Source organism: Varanus komodoensis, unplaced genomic scaffold (genome assembly GCF_004798865.1).
Source record: "Varanus komodoensis strain SLA01 unplaced genomic scaffold, ASM479886v1 scaffold1, whole genome shotgun sequence".
NCBI lineage: Eukaryota > Metazoa > Chordata > Lepidosauria > Squamata > Varanidae > Varanus > Varanus komodoensis.
Genome location: NW_025335268.1, coordinates 91,873,778 through 91,892,543, shown reverse-complemented (window position 1 = coordinate 91,892,543; position 18,766 = coordinate 91,873,778). Strand labels below are relative to the sequence as shown.

Below are 18,766 nucleotides of genomic sequence, written 5' to 3'. Positions count from 1 at the left end.
AGGTATTCCTTGACCATTTGCCTGGCAATCTTGGGCTGCCATCTCTCACTTTCAGCTTGTTCTTCCTCTTGGTTGTAGATTTTCTTGTGGGAGAAGACTGAGGCTAAGAAAGAACTGAGCACCTCCGTCTTTTCCTTCTCATCTAATATCACTCTGCCATCCATTTTAAGTAGCTGGACACCTTTCTCTTTCACATGTCTTTTGTTTTGGATGTATCCGAAGGCAGCTTTCTTGTTGTTCTTAGCATGATCGAACAATCCCTCACACAGATACAGTGCAGCTACTGAAGCTGCAATCTGAAGTGCAAGACCAGCAAAAAATGGAAAAAATGGAAAGTGGGTGGACAAGAGGAACATGTTCCCCTTGTATCAGTTTCCCACAAAAATCGACGTGCACATGTAGTTGCTTTCACTTTTGCAAAGGAAAAACCAGATGTACCAGATCTTCCTTCCAGCAGGACTACAAGCAGCATAGGAGTGCAGGCACAATTTTCAGTGGACAATGCAATGCTTCTCTCCTCTTGTGCCAGCAACTGCAGCAGTTGCCTTTTGTAGAAATAAAAATGCATACATGCTTAAAAGCCTCCACTTACCTGCTTTACCCCCTCCCTCCTAATTGCAGACAATGTCAGAGATAACAGGGCAGGTAAATAGGTAGTTCACTTTGCTTCCAAATAAAACAAGTGTATTAGTTCAAAGGTGAATGGACAACAGCAGAAGCCATAGCTTCTTCACACCTTCCTTCCAAGGCAAAGCATAGTTCATATACTAGTGAGCAAAAGTATTGTTTGGAATGGGTTTTTAATTATAGTTACAGGGAATCTGGTTTGTGCTGTTGCTTATATAATGCAAGGCCAGGTTTTATAGGAAAAGAGGTGGGAATTTACTCCAGAAAGAGGAGGAAGGAGTATGAATTCCTGATTTTCAAACCACGGTTTGCATTTGCAGGGAGCCAGCATTACATCTTCACCAGGTCAATATGTTTATTAGTAACAGATGGAACAAAATAGCAGAAGGAAAATATCCTGTTGAACTGCAAAATATTTATCTTTTGGATAACATGTTGTAAAGTATGCAAGTTTTCCATGAAATAAATATTAGAAATACAACTCTTTAAAGTTTACGACATGATGTTCATTAGGGAACAGTGTATAGTTCATCTACCTCAAGGCAATTCTAACAACAGTATTTTTATTGTAAGGGATGGCAATCTAATTGGATCAACAATGGTAACCTTTTTCCACTGTGCCCCTGGAGACTCACTGAAAGATGACCATAAGCCTCAAGATATGTAGTAAGTAGAGTGCCATTCCATTTTAACTAAATCTTACTACAACTGGGATATGCCTTACATGAGGACTTTGTACATACAATCTATAAGAAAGACAGCAGGAACCCCATTCAGAGTAGCAGAGGCATCCCAGAGATCATTATCTCTATGCTGTTTATGCTTATAAGAAAAAGTGACAATGAACAACAAAAAGCGTCCCCCAAAGCAAATCTTCTCTGCATAGTTAGTTCTCCAGGTCAAAAGCAAGGAACAACCAACAACTAGATCAATGTCAATGTTTCTTCAATGCTTCTTGCTCTCAGAATCAATTATCAGTTTTTCTCAAAAAGAACAAACCAGAATTATTTAGTTAATATTGTTCACATTATTATGAATTGTTTAGTCATCTGGAGGAGCATGCACATATACTGGCTCCTGACTGTTCCTGGGGCACCTCTATATGAATCCAGAATTTTGGATTATTGAGGGAAAATCCCAGAGTTTGGGTCTATGGTTCAAACTCTGAGTTATAGTCCCTCAGCAATCCAGAGTTCTGGCTTTCCATGTCATGTAGAAGCAGGTAAATATTCAGGAGCCGACAAACTCACTTGATCACTAACAATCCATGGAAAATAAACTGGGTTGTTTGTTGCATGTGAACTGGGCCATTGTGTAATTTATTCTAGTATGTCCCTTTCCACAAAATTTTGGATTTCTTTAACAGTATAAGAACAGGATTCTGCTTCTTAATTAAAGGCAGGGATATAATTAACCAACTGAACCCAAAAAGCTAGTCGGACAATTCAAGCACTCCTTCCTATCCACTGCTTGAAGTTATATTTCTTAATGAAAATCCTGTGGACACACATATCACAGAAAACTTACCATTCAGGCCCAAAATTAAGCGTCTGTGTTTCTGCTGCCATTTTTTTAAGTATTAACCTGCAATATAAAAAGAATCATGAATCAGTAATCTTATTTTAACTAATAAAAAGCTAAACTAGATCCTCCAACACGGATTCCCAGCTGCATCAGCACCCAGAGTTGACACTCCCAGCTGAACAGATCAGAGAGTGGGGTGTGTAGTTCTTCCTCCCTCTTGGAAAAAAAGGAGAAGAGGCTGCACTCTCAGATATGAGCATTAGTGGACACTGACATGTGAAGGGAAAGCTGCTAGATTCTCCCTACAGCCCTAATTCTACATAATTTCCTAAAAGCTTAACAAAAATACAGCGATCCATAAGCTGTGTTGGAGATAGCATATGAGTGGAAAAGAAAAGAATGGAAGACAGCATTCTTTCAGGGGACACTCCCCTTTTTTAATGGTCAGTGTGGTGCCCATGTGTCCCTGTATGAAAAAGTCACTTTAAAAATGAGGAGACATGCTTTTGCCTGAAAAGAAATAAGACAATTCAGAATGGTGTCTCTGAGTACTGCAGCAGGCAGACAGCAGGGCAGAGAGCAGGAAACTCTAAGGTAAATGTTTGGGGCAGTTTGGTATGCTTCTCTGCTGCTGGAAAACAACACCAAGTATACATGTGCAGGAAAGTAGAGAAGCTGAAAGAGGATGGGAGCAGAGAGCAGCCTGTAGGAGCAAGGCAGGCACTGATGCATCTCTCACTAGACAGAGCAGGATAGTAGAGGCTGGAGAGCAGCTGTATTCCACAAGAATGGAAACCATGATGGTGCATTCATAGAGTTATTCTAGAGCGGGCTGCAGAACCTGTTTTCATTAGGAGAAGATTCTGGAGGTTGAGCTCTGAGATGATGGATGGAGCCAAAGGCAAAAGAAGTTGAAAGAAAAAAACACACACACACACAAACCAAAATTCTAACATATGTTAGCTTAAAGCCTTGCTTGCTTGCTTCTTACTTGCTGAAAGAGACACTTCAATCTTACAGAATGAGAAAAAAATGCACAAAAGTCACAAAATCACCACATTAATGGTGGTTGGAAGAAAGGGGAGTGGGGCCACCTAAGGAAACCCGCAAGGACTGGACTGGGATTACTGGAGGGCTAAATTTGGTATGCGAGATTTGAGGTTCTGCAATCCTGCTCTAGAGAATCAAGTAGCCTACTGCCTAAAGGATCAGGATCATTAGCCTTGATGGACATTCCTCTAGTGGGAAGCCTCTCTCAAGATAAAATTCCTCTCCCAAAAAGTTATCTTTTCTCTGGAGGAGTGACTGCCCCTTCATTTAAAGAATGGAGAGGGAGAAACAGAGAATGTGCTCCCATTCAAGACTCAGTTTCCCCTTATTCTTTGAAAACTCTCAACTTCTCTGAATATTTTTTGCAGTTGACATGTACAGCTTAAGTAAGTCTTTCTTCTATGTTTTAGTGAACACCACAGTTTAATGATTGTTACATTTTGATTAATTTTCTGAGGACCGTAATAAAAAAGCACTTAGTTGTACCCATGCATTATATACCATATCCATATATATACCATATCCCATGTGTTGGGCTACAACTCTTATAATCCCTTTCAGCATGGCTAAGAGCCACACTGACTGGAGATGATGGGAATTATAGTAAAACAGATCTAGTGTGCACCAGGTTGGGGAACCTTGGCATACACTATCACCCAGCTAGGAGATATTGTATATTCACAGCAAACAATGTTTATACTCAATACCACCAGAAGCAAAACTCACAATGCAAGACCCACCTCACCGGCAACAGCTACTAGGGCAGCAATTAGAGACAAACACAGTCCTTTGAATGAAGAAGAGCAAATCACCTATCTCTACAGAATGCTCATGAGAACATGTACCTAGAAATAAATCATTGCATCCTTTTCCCAGAAAGAGTATACACCTTCTTAGTAGTCATATATATCCTAAAACCAGAGGAGGCTCACAGCCAATTTGACTGGTGGGGCAGAGGACTGATCAACAGAAGCTGAGCCAATGGGGTCACATGAGGTAGCGCAGTCTCTGAATCTCCATCCACCAGCAACCCATAAGACATAAAGAGAAAACTGGGGAACACAGGAACATGTTTTCTTCAGTTTTCCCTTGCTTACAGTCAAAGAAAATCACTCCTTTGGATACAAATTCTCGTGTTCCAACAACAGCATCTCTTCTACAGAGATTTAAGTGCTTAAAAATAAGTGAACATGGGCAGTGGAGAGAATTCAAGTTTCTACACAAAATAATGATGCTGCCACTGCTAATGATGATGTTTTATGATGCTATCTTTAGAATCATAAAACCAAGGTCATTCGTGTAGAAATGTAAACTTCTTCTGCATACTTCACAGCCCCAATTGTTTCCCTAGGCCTAAACAAACAAACAAGCCCCCACCACCAACAGTCTAGCTAACAACCCTGAATTACACTGCAGTGATGCCATTCATTACACACTTTCCCAAAAATATTGGGGTATCAATCACGGACTACTCCATAACTACAATCACACAAAACTGCCCCCACACAGCAGTTCTTCTTAGGACCCACATCTTCTGGTTCTAGCAGCAATTACCATTGCACAGATTGGATTATTGGATTGGAATTTAAGACCATGAGTAGTAGGGGGAAAACCACATAGTCGTGGGGCTGCCCTTGAAACAGTCCAGATACGTCAGATGGTTCAAAATAGAGCTGCCAGGATGCTGTCAGGGACTGGGCGTTATTCTCATATAACCCCAGTCCTCTATCAGTTCCATTGGCTTCCCATCAAAGTCCGGGCTCAATTTAAGGTGCTGGTTATTACCTATAAAGCCCTAAATGGCTTGGGACCAGGATACCTAAAGGAACGCCTTTTTCCCTATTTGCCCTCCCACCCACTGAGATCAGCAACAGAAGCCCTCCTCCAGGAACCCTCTGTGAAAGATATTAGGAGACAGAGTACCCGGAGGAGGGCCTTCTCTGCGGTGGCGCCCTGTCTATGGAATGTGCTCCCCAGAGAGGTCCGCCTGGCACCGTCATTATATGTTTTTTGGCACCAGGTTAAGACCTTTTTATTTAATCAATATTTTAATAAGTTTTAATATTGAATCGTATTATTGTATTTTATTAATTGCAGCCAGAGTGGGTTGTCAATTTATTTATGCTGTTAGCCGTCCAGAGACGTTAGTAACTGGACGGCATACAAATTTTATAAATAAATAAATAATAGTTGCACATCAATCAACAACTATAATATCAGAGGCAGACAGAAAAGCAGTCCTTGGAACACAGCAGCAAATACTCAGAACATTCCCAAGATATGCTGACTTGCAAAGACCAGCAGTCCAGCTTGTGTGTATCTGGGTACAATTCAATGCATGCTTAGAAAAATTCATACAATTCTCAGCATGCCCCAGCCAATAGGGCTGCCCAACACAATGAGACACACACAAATGCTTTTTTTTTTTTTTACTCACACAATCAAATGCTTAAAAATGACTTAATGGGCTGCAGTAATTTTTAAATTCTTTTAAAAAGTAATTTGGACACAAACAGATCTTTTTTAAAAAGATACTACTTTATGCAATTAAGAAACAAGACTAATCTTTTACACACATGCATGCATGCTTGTGCACTCCCCAGTGTGATCCCCCCACCCTCCTCCAAACTGTGTATATGCTAGATTATGAAAATGTATTGAACAGACTCCACCTCGTAGTCCCTTTGGAGGCTACCTATATGTTGCATGTATTTCCTATATGTCAGAATAAACTGTAAATATTCTTTTGATTGTACACTTCCAGCAGATTCTCTCTGGTTTGTTCTTGTCACCCTCAAGGTCTAGATCAGGGGTCGGCAACCTTTAACGCTCAAAGAGCCATTTGGACCCGTTTCCCACAGAAAACAAAACACTGGGAGCCGCAAAACTCTTTTGACCTCTAAAATGAAAATAACACTGCATTGTTATGAGCAATTGTGAGCAACGGAGGGTTGTGAGCAACGGAGCCGCAGCAGAGGGATTCAAGAGCCACGTGTGGCTCCAGAGCTGTGGGTTGCTGACCCCTGGTCTAGATGAAGCTATGGTTGTTTCCTCATCTTCTCAGTCACATTCTCTTTGAAAACTAAACTGATGAGCAATTGGCTTGCCTAGTGACTCACCTGATAAAAAAAGAGGTGAGATCCAGGTGGAGTGGTTTCTGTGTTTATTCCCTTAGTTTGAAATGAAAGAACGCCCTATGGCAATTTCTGGCTTTCAAAGGAGCAATCAAGACATTGCCACTAGCCAGAAGTCATTCCTCCCACCTCTGTCTGCATATGTGTTCACAAATAAAGCAACAACATGCACAGTATTTGTTCAGGGAAGGTTCTGAGCATGTGCATATTTCACACATGCTCAGAATGTTCCCTCTAGCTGGCAACTGAAGCTAAAATAATCCCGGGCACTTCTGTAAAGGTCTGTTCTGGTTCTGGGTGGGGGGACAAGAGGGAGGTGAAAGCTGAAGGCTCCCTGACCATGCCAGAAGCTGCCACTGCCTAAAACATTATGATAAAGCAGCTTTGAAAACTCAGGTAACACTGTGTCTTACATGTGGTAAGTAATATGAGACAAATATTTTTCAAAATTGCAGATACAGGTTCCTCAGGGCTCTATACTGTCCCCCCATGCTGTTTAACGTATACATGAAACCACTGGGAGAGGTCATTTGGAGACGGGAACCCAGCTTTACATCTTTTTCATCCTACCCAGCTCAAAAATGGACTGGATGCGGGCCAACAAACTGAGGCTCAATCCAGAGAAGACAGAGGTACTGTTAATAGATTGTCTGTCCGCACAGAGGATGGGGTTGCACTTCCCCTGAAGGACAGGGTCCATTGCTTCAGGGCACTCCTGGATCCAAAGCTATCACCTCTCAGGTGGACTCAGGGGCTATGAATGCCTTCTTTCAGCTATGATTAATTTACCAACTGCAGCCCTACCTAGTCACACTCACTCATGCTCTGGTAACCTCTCAATTGGACTATTGTAGTATGTTCTATGCAGGGCTGCCCTTGAAGATGGTCTGGAAACTTCAACTGGTACAGAACAGGGTGGAGCAACTGCTGGTGCAAGCAAGACTGTGTGCCCATCTGAATCCAATACTTTATTATCTTCACGGGTTACCAGCTCAGTTCTGGGCCCAATTTAAGGTGCTTGTTCTGACACATAAAGCCCTTAAATGGCTTAGTACCAGGGTACCTGAAGGACTGCCTGCTCCCATATGTATCTACATGGCCCCTAAGATGTTTCAGAGTCCCTTTTTAAAGAGCCATCCTCCAAGGAGGTAAGGAGGATGGCAAATAGAAGAGGGGCCTTTTCAGTAGTTGCATCCCACATGTGGAACAGGCCCTCAAAAGAGGTTTGCCTGGCACCTTAGTTACAATCTTTTCAGCATCAGGTGAAAACAGTCATATTTTCTAGGCATTTTAATAATTGATTTTATCTTGACATTTTTCAATCATGTCCTCAGTGGTGTATTGTGTTGTCTTTATTTTAATTGTTTTTACTGTTATTGTTGGGATTCTTTTTAACTGATTGTAATCCACTTAGAGGGCCTTTGGGCCAATGTGGCAGAAAATAAGTCAAATAAATAAATAAATACACACACTCTCTTTAAGCTTAAAAGTAACCTTGACTTTCTAATCTGTTATTGTAACAAATATATATGCACACACACACTTTAAACAAAAGTAGGACATCATGCATTTTAAAGGGATCCAAAGGAATGCCTGATCTGCTTCTATTGCCACTGAACAGGATTTTTAGGAATAGTTATTTCAGGATAATATTTCACATAATAGCATTGAAATTATGTAAAATATACTTGCAATTGACAAGTCAATTATCAGCTGATGACCTATATCTGATCATCAAATATTGCCAAAAATTGCCAAAAATGCCAGTACAAGTTTGAGTGCTTGCTCTGCACTCTGCTCTGCAAGGGTCCTAAAGGGGTTGACAGTATTGCTTCTTAACAACGTGACAAGCTGTTTTTGAAATTATCATAGGTCTCAACATTTATATATATTGTTGGAACATATAGATTTAATTCAAATAATGCTTTAAAAGTACATAACACTGCTTTACAGTATGTGACTTAAAATTCAAACTGGCTAACAGTTCAAGTCAAACTGGCTAACTCTGAAGAGTTAAGAAAAATCACTCTAGACTGCCTAATACTAAAATTCAAGTAATAAAGTAAGTCAAAGTCATATTGCATGGGTAGCCAAACAGAGGCTCAGGAGCCACATTTGGCTCCTTGAGTTTATTTTGTGGCTCACTTGCCGCTCACCACCTGCCGCCGCCACCCATGGGTGCCTACTTGCAGCTCTTAAATATCTGACATTTACCATATGTGGCTCTTCTGTTGAGCAGGTCTGGCCACCCCGTCATATCACATCACTTTCTGCACAATTCCAAGAGTCACTAGCATTTAAACTTCTAAAAAGTAGTTACTAAACAAATCACTATGCACAAAATACACCTAGATCAGTCTTACACTTACACATTCATCATCTAAGTCAAGGGTGAGGAATATCAGTTCACAGAACAAATCTGTTCCTCCAGAATTTCCCAGATGTTAATACCTTATTCTCTGGACCCTAATCACCTGGTAGTTTTCCTGCTTTTGCAGTTTTCCCTCATTCTAAAAAGCTGAAATGCCTCTCCTAAGGCTTATATACTGGTAGTAAGAGCTTGCATTCAGTTTTATCTGGTATTTTGGCCCTGTTCCTTTTGCCTTTTCTTTTCCCAAAAGCATCTCCAAAACTGAATTCAACTCTCAAAATGAAAGAGGTTCTGCACCATGATCAATGACAAATAGTTTGGTTTTAGGAAAGTAAGGGCCAAACTAGATATGATGTGGTAAACTGGGAATACGATCTCCCATACTCCTCTGAAATGCAATAGCCGCAAAAGGTGAGATCAGCGTTCAGTCAGGGAAAATTAACCCTTTTCCCCTGTAATATTTGCTTTCAGAGAAAGCATGTAGGTATCTGTATTTCCATACATAGGAACAGCTTTGGTTGCACATTTTCATCAGGAAAACAATGTGAATTAAATCATTAAAACTATCTTCCCTAGTGTCATGCTCTTGAACCAAATGCTCATCCTGGAGCAGTACCCCAAACTCTTCCGATGATGCCCATGGATGACTCCCCAAAATGGTATCTCTAGGCACCTGGCCCCCTTCAATAGACATACATAGATGAAATACACACAATTTTCTAGCAAATATGGATAGGTTTCAACACAAGAGGTCCAAATATCTAAATAAGTGTACATTTGAAGGTGGTGTCCATATGCCATTCAAATAGAAAAATATTTAAACCCTCAATTCTTTGCATTATAGAAGGTGAGTCTTTATCATTCCAGTGTTGTAACATCAGTTTTCAGCTGTCAAAGGATGCAGAGAATCCATTTGTGCTGTTTTCTAATTTCTACAAAACAGGAAAATAATTTAAAAGAGTATGCACATCCATGAATATTAAAGGCTGTTCCAGCACAAAATTTATCTGTCCTCCCAAAAAGCAACTACTGAACATTGCCAATACATATGTTTATAAGAGACACTAGTTGTATTTTATCATCAACAATAAGACAAATTCAACAATCCCTCATTAAAGGGACAATTCAGAGTCCAATAAATATAAACCATTTTTGCTGAACAACAGATACCCTAAGATGCATAGATGTGACAGGTGGACACCAAAATAGCAACCAGTCACTAGGCATAGTATAGTGGTACCAGTGATTTCTTAAAATCCCAAATATATTTACAAGTCCAAAAACACTGGGCAGCCCTGCTCTAAAGCTTCAACTTATCAAGAATGTCAACACAGCAACCTTCCTTATAGCAGCAATGAATTTCACATAAATGTTCATCACTATTATATCTGGTATACACTTTAATACACAGTAGATTCTATTTTGAATTAGTTTCACAAGAAATTGAAAAACATCTATTTTAATCCATTCCATAGGTATAGACTATTGATTTCAGAATCCAATTAAAGGCCTACAAATTCCTAAATGATGTGCTAAGATCAACATCAGAGGCCTTACTCTGTAGTCTACCACAAGAGCCATTTAGGTTGATGTGTACTGTGGACAGGGTTTTCTCAACAGCAATACCACACTTTAGGAACTCCTTCCTTGGGTAAAATCCTTAGCTGCTGTATGTGTGAGAATTGTAACTCTGAAGATGTTTGATGTGATTGAATGTTGTAAGTTATTAAGTGAGGGCAATGCACCTTGAAAAGTCTATTAAAATAGGTCCCACATGAAAGCACCATCAATGACCCAAAATCTCTTCCATGTGACATGTGTACAAAAACATAAAATAAGAAACCCACAAATCAGTAAACAGAGTAAGATAACAAACCTTTTATCTGAAGAAAGACTACCACTTCCCCTATGAACCTACTTGGGTGTTAAAAGATTTTTAGAAGAAGCCTTTCTTTAAGACCATTGCCTTCAGAGCCACACTTACTGGTAACATGAAAGAGAGACCTCTCAGTGGGTGCTTCCAGGCTGTGGAACTCCCTGCTGAGGAAGACTAGGTTGGTTCCCTCTCTGTTCTCATTCCACTGGCAGGCCAAGTCCCTTTATTTAAGCAGGTCTTATAAGCCCTGTCAGTGGAATGTTATTTACATTCTGGAATGCTGTATTTTAATTATGCATTTGTTTTACTATTGTTTTAATCAAAATTTATTTGTTATTGTAACCACATCCAGTGCCATTTTTCTTAGTAGAAAGGCAAGGTACAAACCACATCAATAACTAATTTGGAAAAAAGCAGAATGCGCTCTGCATAATGCTTTGGAATTACTCTAATGTTTCCGAGGCTGGCATAGTCAGTTGCCAATTCCTCCTTAAATTGTTCACACATAGTACAGGATCTGGAATGGAGGAATGGACAAGGGTTGGGGCAGTCCTGTTTGCCATATAACATCTCTCTCCCCCTCCCCTCCCCTCCCCTCCTTCCCTCTGATTTCTCACTCCCTCTTTTCTTCTATCTCTTTGGCTGATGTTCCTCTGTATATTTAGCTCCTCTCTTCCTCTGGTTCCTCTTTTATTCTCCCCCACCATTTCTCCACCACATGTCTTCTTTCCTTCTCCTCAACTTCATCTCCCCCTGCCATTCCTCTTTTTCTCCCCTTCCCCCAAACCCTCTATGGTCGGTCTCTGTCTCTGTCTGTCTCTCTCTCTCCTTTTTTTTAACTCTTTCTTTTACTCCTTCTCCACCTTTATGCAACTGGATAGAAGAATTTCTCCATTCATTTGCATAGGGTGAGAAAAGGCACTCTGCCAGTAAGACCCTGTTGCTCTAATAAATCCTTCGTGGGTTGTGGACTCCACCCCATCAACTGTTTTTTGACAGACTTCTTTATTCCCTATGAACAACTGCCCCCTCAGCTTGGATAAGAAGTGGACCCCTTGCTCAAAACTGGCTAGAGATCAGGAACGTGCAACCTCCACTCATCAAGGACCCTTGGAGCAGCAAGGTCCTTGATGGAAGAGTGTCCTTTCCCTGCCACCCAGCCAATTTTTGCCAAGGAGCTTTTTTGTTCTCTATCAAAGCCAATGGATTAATTGCTCATAGGATTTTATAGGATATGAAAATAGCTTGCCAGCGTCTTAACACAACATTAAGGGAATAATGGCACCCATAGGTAACTGTGTTGCAGACCCTGTTCTATCCACAAGGACTCTGTCACTGATTTGGTTCACATGTAACAGTTACAAATCAATTACCTAGCAATTTGCTGTGGCATACCGCCATCACCATTCTGAATATTCAACATCTGATTTATAGAGTCTGGGTTCAGACATAATTTAGCAACATCCAGTTAAATTACTACTAATAAAGTTAACTGAGTTAATTAACCCATGATTTGCCATCACTGTGTTTGAACAATCCCATTCACATCTATGGAAGACAGCAATACAAATTAAAGTAACATATGCAAAAAGCTATCCTCCCCAATAAAGAAAATAGAGAGTCTACGTCAAACTGAATGCCTACATGAATTAAATCAAGCCCTGGATATATTTTAGCTTCCTCTGAACTTCTCATTTTCATCAACACATATGAGCATTCCTATGGTTTCCAAACCAATGTCCATTCTAAAGAACTAGAACATCTACATAAAATACTAAACTTAGGCTCAAAAGTGGTATAAACTTCTATACTGATTTCAGAGTCTTAGGGGGCTTTCAAAATGAGCATTAAGATAGATTTACCTGGCTTAGAGTCAAACCCTTGCCTAAAAAGTGAACAAATAATAATTTCAGATAATAGCTTGAATAGGGCATAAATCCAAGAGAAGTTTCCAGATTGTATATCTCCTCTTTAGAAGACAGATGTGTCTATCACCCTAGTGACGTAACATTTACATTTTCAGTTTGGGCTTGAAGGACTGATTGCCAGAATTTGCAACAGCTACCACATGCTTAGTGCTGCATCATTCCTTCCTGGCTTAAGAAGGCAAGCTGAAGGAGGCTGTGTGGGCCTTTGGCTAGAATCCTATAAAGAACAATAGTAGGGAATAAAACAGATTCCCACCTGAAGCTGTGAAGAGGTTCCTTCTTAAAAAAAAAAAAAAAAAAAAAATCTGTGCTCACTGATAAGTCAGCTAATTCTGGAGCAGTTCCCAGTCTTCAATTTCTTGGGAAGGCAACTGACCATCTAAGAGAACAGAAACCCCAGGGTGTTGGGAGCTGGGTTTCCCCTTATTCATTTCAAGCATCCCAAACCACAGTCTCTTTGCAAAATATCTCTGTATTGTCAAGTCACAGCTAACAATCTACAGCAACTAAAAGACTAGTCTATGTGCATGAACAGAGTGGTTAGTTGAACCCAAAATAGAAACTTCTTCCAAAACCTGTCCTTTTCAGTAACAGTTGGGTCCACCCCTCTGGGTGGATCTCTCTTTAGAAGGACGAGCCTCCAAGATATACACAGGCCATCTAACTGGTTAGCTCTTCTATCCCAACACAGTGTCATGAGGTCAGGGTTTGGACAGGACATGGCCTTGTCTTCCACCTCTCCTCTGTTCCCTCCTTTCTCTTCCAAACCCCTGCCTATCTGTCTGAGAATCTAGAGGCAGCAGCTTTGAGATGCTCTCACCCTCTTCTGTTCACTCAATTCCCATAGCCCTGATCTCCCAGTCTTCACTGTCCTCATCTGATGAGCTGGTGCCACCCTGACCTTGGAACTCACACCAAGCGTAACTGTTTCATCCATTAAAAACACAGGGCTTTCTAGTTGTGGGATCCTTCCTCAAGCCATTGCACTTTGCCTTCAAAACTACACACAGAAAAATAGATGGAGGAACTGATTTGCAGACAATCTTTTATGACTGGACAGGGGAAATTCTATCCTGATAATCTCCAAGACTTTCTGTTGGCTTTACTGGGCTACTGTATTTTATCACATTGGTTGACTATCTTCTGGACTGCAAAAGACAAACTGTCACATGTTTACCCTTGAATTTTGGACACATGAAGTCCCATAGTAGCTTTTTTCAATACCTGCTCTGTAGCTTAGATGCCAGGCTATGGTGTTTCACAAGGTACAGGATTGTGATCTACCTTAATATCTATACAAAGCTGCTAAGTGAAATCACTGGGAAATGTGGAGTACAATGTCATCTGTATGCTGATAAAATACAAAGGAAGGTGTTAATTAAGAGCCAGTGAGTTTTTTCTATTCCAATCAATCATTTTACGCTCAAGAAAAAAGTTGCTTAACTAATTCAAAACAATGGTGGGTGATCCTGTTGTGGAGGGGTCTGAAAATATGACTGTGAGATCTTTGGAGTTCTATCAATCAGGTAAATAGTCTTAAATTGCTCCTGGATTCAGCTTGCTGGGGAGATAAGTAGCCACAATCACTACAGAAACCTAGCATCAGTTTCATCTGTACTGGAAGATTAAAATTTGACAGATGTTACCTGTGTTTTCATTAACCACATGGTTTAACTACTGTAATAAGTGTTTTATAGTGGATTAACCTTGAGGACCCTACAGAAGCTGCTACATATGTATCATATGTACTATCTCAGCTCTCTTCCTGTAAAAAGAGGAAAGCACATTTAGGACATAATTCTAAGCATATTTAAGCAGAAAAAAAGCCCAACAGTTCTCAGCTTTCTGACAGCCGGCTTCAGCACCCATTTTAAAAAGTTGGCACTGACTTGTAAACTCGAATTGGGTAAAATGAAAAACCCCAGAAAGGATGTGAAAAGGCAAAAACCAATGAGGGAACAAAAATAAAGCATTCACAAAGCATTTAACATAGGTCAAGGAAGTCTATAGAGCAATGTACAAAATTTGATATGATATGAATGCATGTTACTGTATTGTAAAAATATGTATATACAACATAACTACAACAATATAACTATTTATCATAAACTTTAAAATGTAACAAAATAGCAGCTCAAAGATCTTTTTATTAAAGATCAAACCCAATGCCTTATACTGAATTATAACATATCTCAGGAATAAACATTTTCAGTGTGGTCAAATCTGATAACATTTGTTTTTCAAATTCTAGTCTCTTGTGCTATACCACCCCCTCCCCAAAAAAAGGCCAAAATATTAAATGCACAAACCCCAACTGGAAACAGCATTTTTTTAGAGTACTGTTGCAAGGCTCTTATGATAAAATTGAATATTTTTATATGAAGGGTCTTCAAAAAGTTTCCGCACTTTTATATTTTAAAAAAATATTTTATATATTTTCGGCTGATGGCGTTAAAAAGTTGGTATGACACTGGGAAAAATGCATTGCAAAGAAAGGTGACTATGTAGAAAAGTGATGTAATTTGTTTTTGACATTCTTAATAAGAGTTTTTAAAAGTGTGGAAACTTTTTGAAGACCCCTCGTATTATCACATTTGAGCTGTTTATTTTTGTAGAATTAAAATGCCTGTTTTGCTTACCAGATTATAAACCATTTGCAAGGTGGGCCTACATACACTGACAACCCTCACCCAGGTCTATTAGTTCTATGGGAAATACTCTCTTAAAGATCCTGACATTGCAAAAAGAATGTCTAGCACAATAGAATATGGGTTCATCTACCTAGAGTCTTTGGAATTCTCTTCTGGATGAACTATCCAAATGTCCATTCATCCAGCCTTCTCAGAAACATCATACGGCGTACTTGTTTGTCAGGAATGACAAGGGTGAATTTTTATTACTGATGTTTATTGATGCTAAACTGTCTGTAACACACCAGAGGGCTTTCACTGTTGACCTTTTTAGAGGAAATTTTTACACTTTTGATGAACTGAAAAGGTATGATATTAAATCAATGTTTGATTCCTTATTTTGTACTCACGAAGTAATTTGAAAGTAGATGTTTTTAAGTGAAGTAAACTCTTACACACAGTGGAGTTCTAACTCAGATTCTAAACAGTGGAGTTCTATCACATGCTCAATCAAACTGCCCACTAAGCCAATTAACTGAGTGTAGTAATTTGTCTAAACAAGCCAACCTCAAACCATGGCTTGTTTTAACTTGTTCAAATAAACTGTATTTCCAAGAGAGGTGATCTGATGCTTTCTAGATGTGTTAATTACAACTTACATAAGCACTGGTCAGGGGGACTAATGTTCATGAATTATTGGAGTTATAGCCCAAAACATCTAGAGGGCAGCAAGTTATTTTTCTCTAATACAGTTAAAACTAATCACAGCTCTTGATTCAGAACTGCAGTTTATTGAAAATAAAAGCAAATGCTTCTGATCTCACAGCTGCAATGGGAGAGTGCATGAATACAAGGCTCTTTCATAGAGTAGTTTAGGATTGTGTCTAAACACAATCAGAACCATCTCAAACAAGTCACTGGGACAAACTTCAAATATTAAAAATAGTTATAGTTATGCTCTGTTCTTACTGGCCTTAGGTCACAGCAACCTGGGACAAGAGCAAGAAAAGTCCACTAAGAAAGTTTGATCCTGGAATGTTCTTCTAAACAATGTACTCTCCATTTCCTTAAAGAAGATTACAAAGAGAGTGGCTTGTGCATGTTCTCACTGACTTAAGTATGCTTTACAGGAAGTGTTCTCCATATATAAAATAAAATAAAATATTTATTTTATGCTGTGAGCCGCCCCAAGGCTTCGGCAAGGGGCGGCATAGAAATGTTTTAATAAATAAATATATGAGTCTCTCTCTGCCTTTGAATCTGTTTGATCTAAAAGCCTTCCAGTTTTCTCAGAATTCAGTCACATTTGCCTCACCTTTGTTTTACAGATAGACATACTGAAGTCAATTCATTTTTTTCTTCATTTAGTGTTGCCTGTCCCAGCCAGAAGAAAGCCCCCAATATGAACATTTGCCCTACATCCAGCCTTCCAAAAACTTTGTAGGACAGTTCCTGTAAGCTTATTTACTATATTTTTGTTCATCACATTGATATCAACAATACCAAAGCTGCTACCCCAAAGTAATTCTTGATATCCAAAAAGGTTCAGGAGGGTATCTGCCAATTTTATATTTCTTACTTGGTCTGTCACCTCCTCAGGTGGTCAGGCATAATAGCAAGCATATAGAATGTCTTCACCCCCACAAATTGAAGAGGATATCTTTAATTCACTTTAATACACCAGACTAGAAGTTCTAATACACTTTTTACAATCTTCTCAAAAACCATTGTGAAGATAACTATTTTGTGTGCCTATATAGATTTACACGTCTATACCAAAAAGAAAAATTCTTCCTCCTGTCATTTTCATGAATACAAGTGAAAAATCTATAGAGGATATGAGAGAGATTGTATGAGCTGATTCAGATAACATGAGAGCCTACTGAGCATTCATTAATGCTCAAGATGCAACTGTACATGCTGTTCAGTATTATGGATATGCAAGACATGACCAGGGGTGGCTATGACTGATGTTATGTGAACCTGGCCTGATTAACTTGAGAGTTAAACAACCTAGGCTAAATTCATGATCTATTTTAGGGTTACACAAGGGTTGCTTAACAACCAAATAATCCTCACTGGCCATGTCTGCACTTCAGGTTGGGGCATCCATTTTCATAATGGAAATTGACATGCACTACAGCTCCTTGCAGATAAATTAATTAATGTTGTGATATGCAGAATGCCCAGAGAAATGGAGACCAACAGATAGAACGGCTGTTGCAGGACAGGAAAACCAACCATTAATTATTTATACATGGTGAGGCTGTAGAATGTGTGGAGCGCATGCAACTACCATTTTGAATACACACCTTGTATTTGGTGTAATTACCTGTCATTTCGAGAGGCTTATATGCCTCCGCTATTTGAAACTACCAAACATTCCAATCACTACTACCCACCCACTGCTGTCCCAAAATATATACGATTCCTCATTTCCCAAAACCTTCTACATAATCACACATATCTCAAGTACCACTCCTATGCCAGCTCACTGGGCAGTAGCAGCGGCAGCTGCTGAGCTGTTTTTCCCTTCTGGGGTTAGCAAGTCACGAATATAGAGTGGGAAAGTCGGGGTATTTTCCTACAGAATGAGGCTCAGACCACTAACGAGAAGAGGAAATGATCATCGGGAGAGATGAGCCGAGACACAAGGGCTAGGAATAATCACATGCTCCTCTGGCTGCCTACCAAAGACTAGTCCACCCAGACCCAATGGGTCTTACCAGTATACCGCATGGAAAAGGAAAGGCCTACAACTGTCAAGCCGAACAGGCTGAAACCCACCAAAGCTTCCTTCTGCTCACCCGCAAACCACCCAACAATCCACACCATAGGTAACGACCCTCAACAACAGACTTGAGACCGTCTTCCCCATCTCCCATGCGCTTTACCGGACACGAGACCTAAGAAAGGCCGGGGCTTGGAGAGAGGCCTAGACGCGTTCACGAGGAAGGGCCGCGACAACAGGACGGACATAGGGCGGGAAGGAAAAGCAGAAATTCAGCAAGCGGTCGCGTCCAAAGACGAAGGCGAGGGATCAACAGTACTCGGCTTACCTGAGGTCGCAGACAGAGAATCTCTCGAACCCAAAGCCTATCCTCAGCCTCAACAACACAAGATGGCTGCCGCGCCGCCACGCAAGGTCATGTGATCGCGCGGCCGAAGCTCCACCCCCTTTTCTCCGCAGGCCGGGGCCGGGAAACTGGCAGGTGGCATGAGAAAGCACTTTCGAAAGTGGGCGCCGCTGTTGGCAGCCCTGATTGGAACTGCCCTTTCTTGGAGGAACTGAATCCCAAGGCGTTTGGGTTGTGCTCCTCTTAACTACGCTGGAAGAGTTCCTCTCCTCCGGCACCCTCCCCGCTTCTCCGTCTCAAGCGTATACTGATGGTGGGGGAGGGGCGCGCGGAAAAACTACTTTGGCTGGATGATTGGGGGCAATTAATTCGTGAGAAAGGATGATCATGAGGATCTTCTGTAGTCTGTCCCTGTTAAGAGGACATCATAGTGCAATATTATTGCTATTGATCATTACTATTCTCGACAAGCAGGCAAGGGTGCATACACTGGACATACTGATATATACAAACTACCAGTCCGTTTGAGAAATCCACACATGGGAAAGC

At 40.4% G+C, this 18,766-nt stretch overlaps 1 protein-coding gene across 1 annotated transcript in view; it reads right to left on the bottom strand.

Annotated features, from left to right (window-relative positions):
* The window catches only part of GIGYF2 (GRB10 interacting GYF protein 2), a 70,535-nt gene extending 52,258 nt beyond the window's left edge, over positions 1–18,277 (bottom strand). The window contains exons 1-2 of the mRNA XM_044431235.1: positions 18,200–18,277; positions 2,155–2,211 (exon numbers count right to left, since the gene is read on the bottom strand). Of these exons, the coding sequence (XP_044287170.1) occupies positions 2,155–2,195 (41 nt within the window). The 5' untranslated portion in view covers positions 2,196–2,211; positions 18,200–18,277. The remainder of the gene's footprint in view (positions 1–2,154; positions 2,212–18,199) is intronic.
* Between the last annotated feature and the right edge of the window lie 489 nt (positions 18,278–18,766).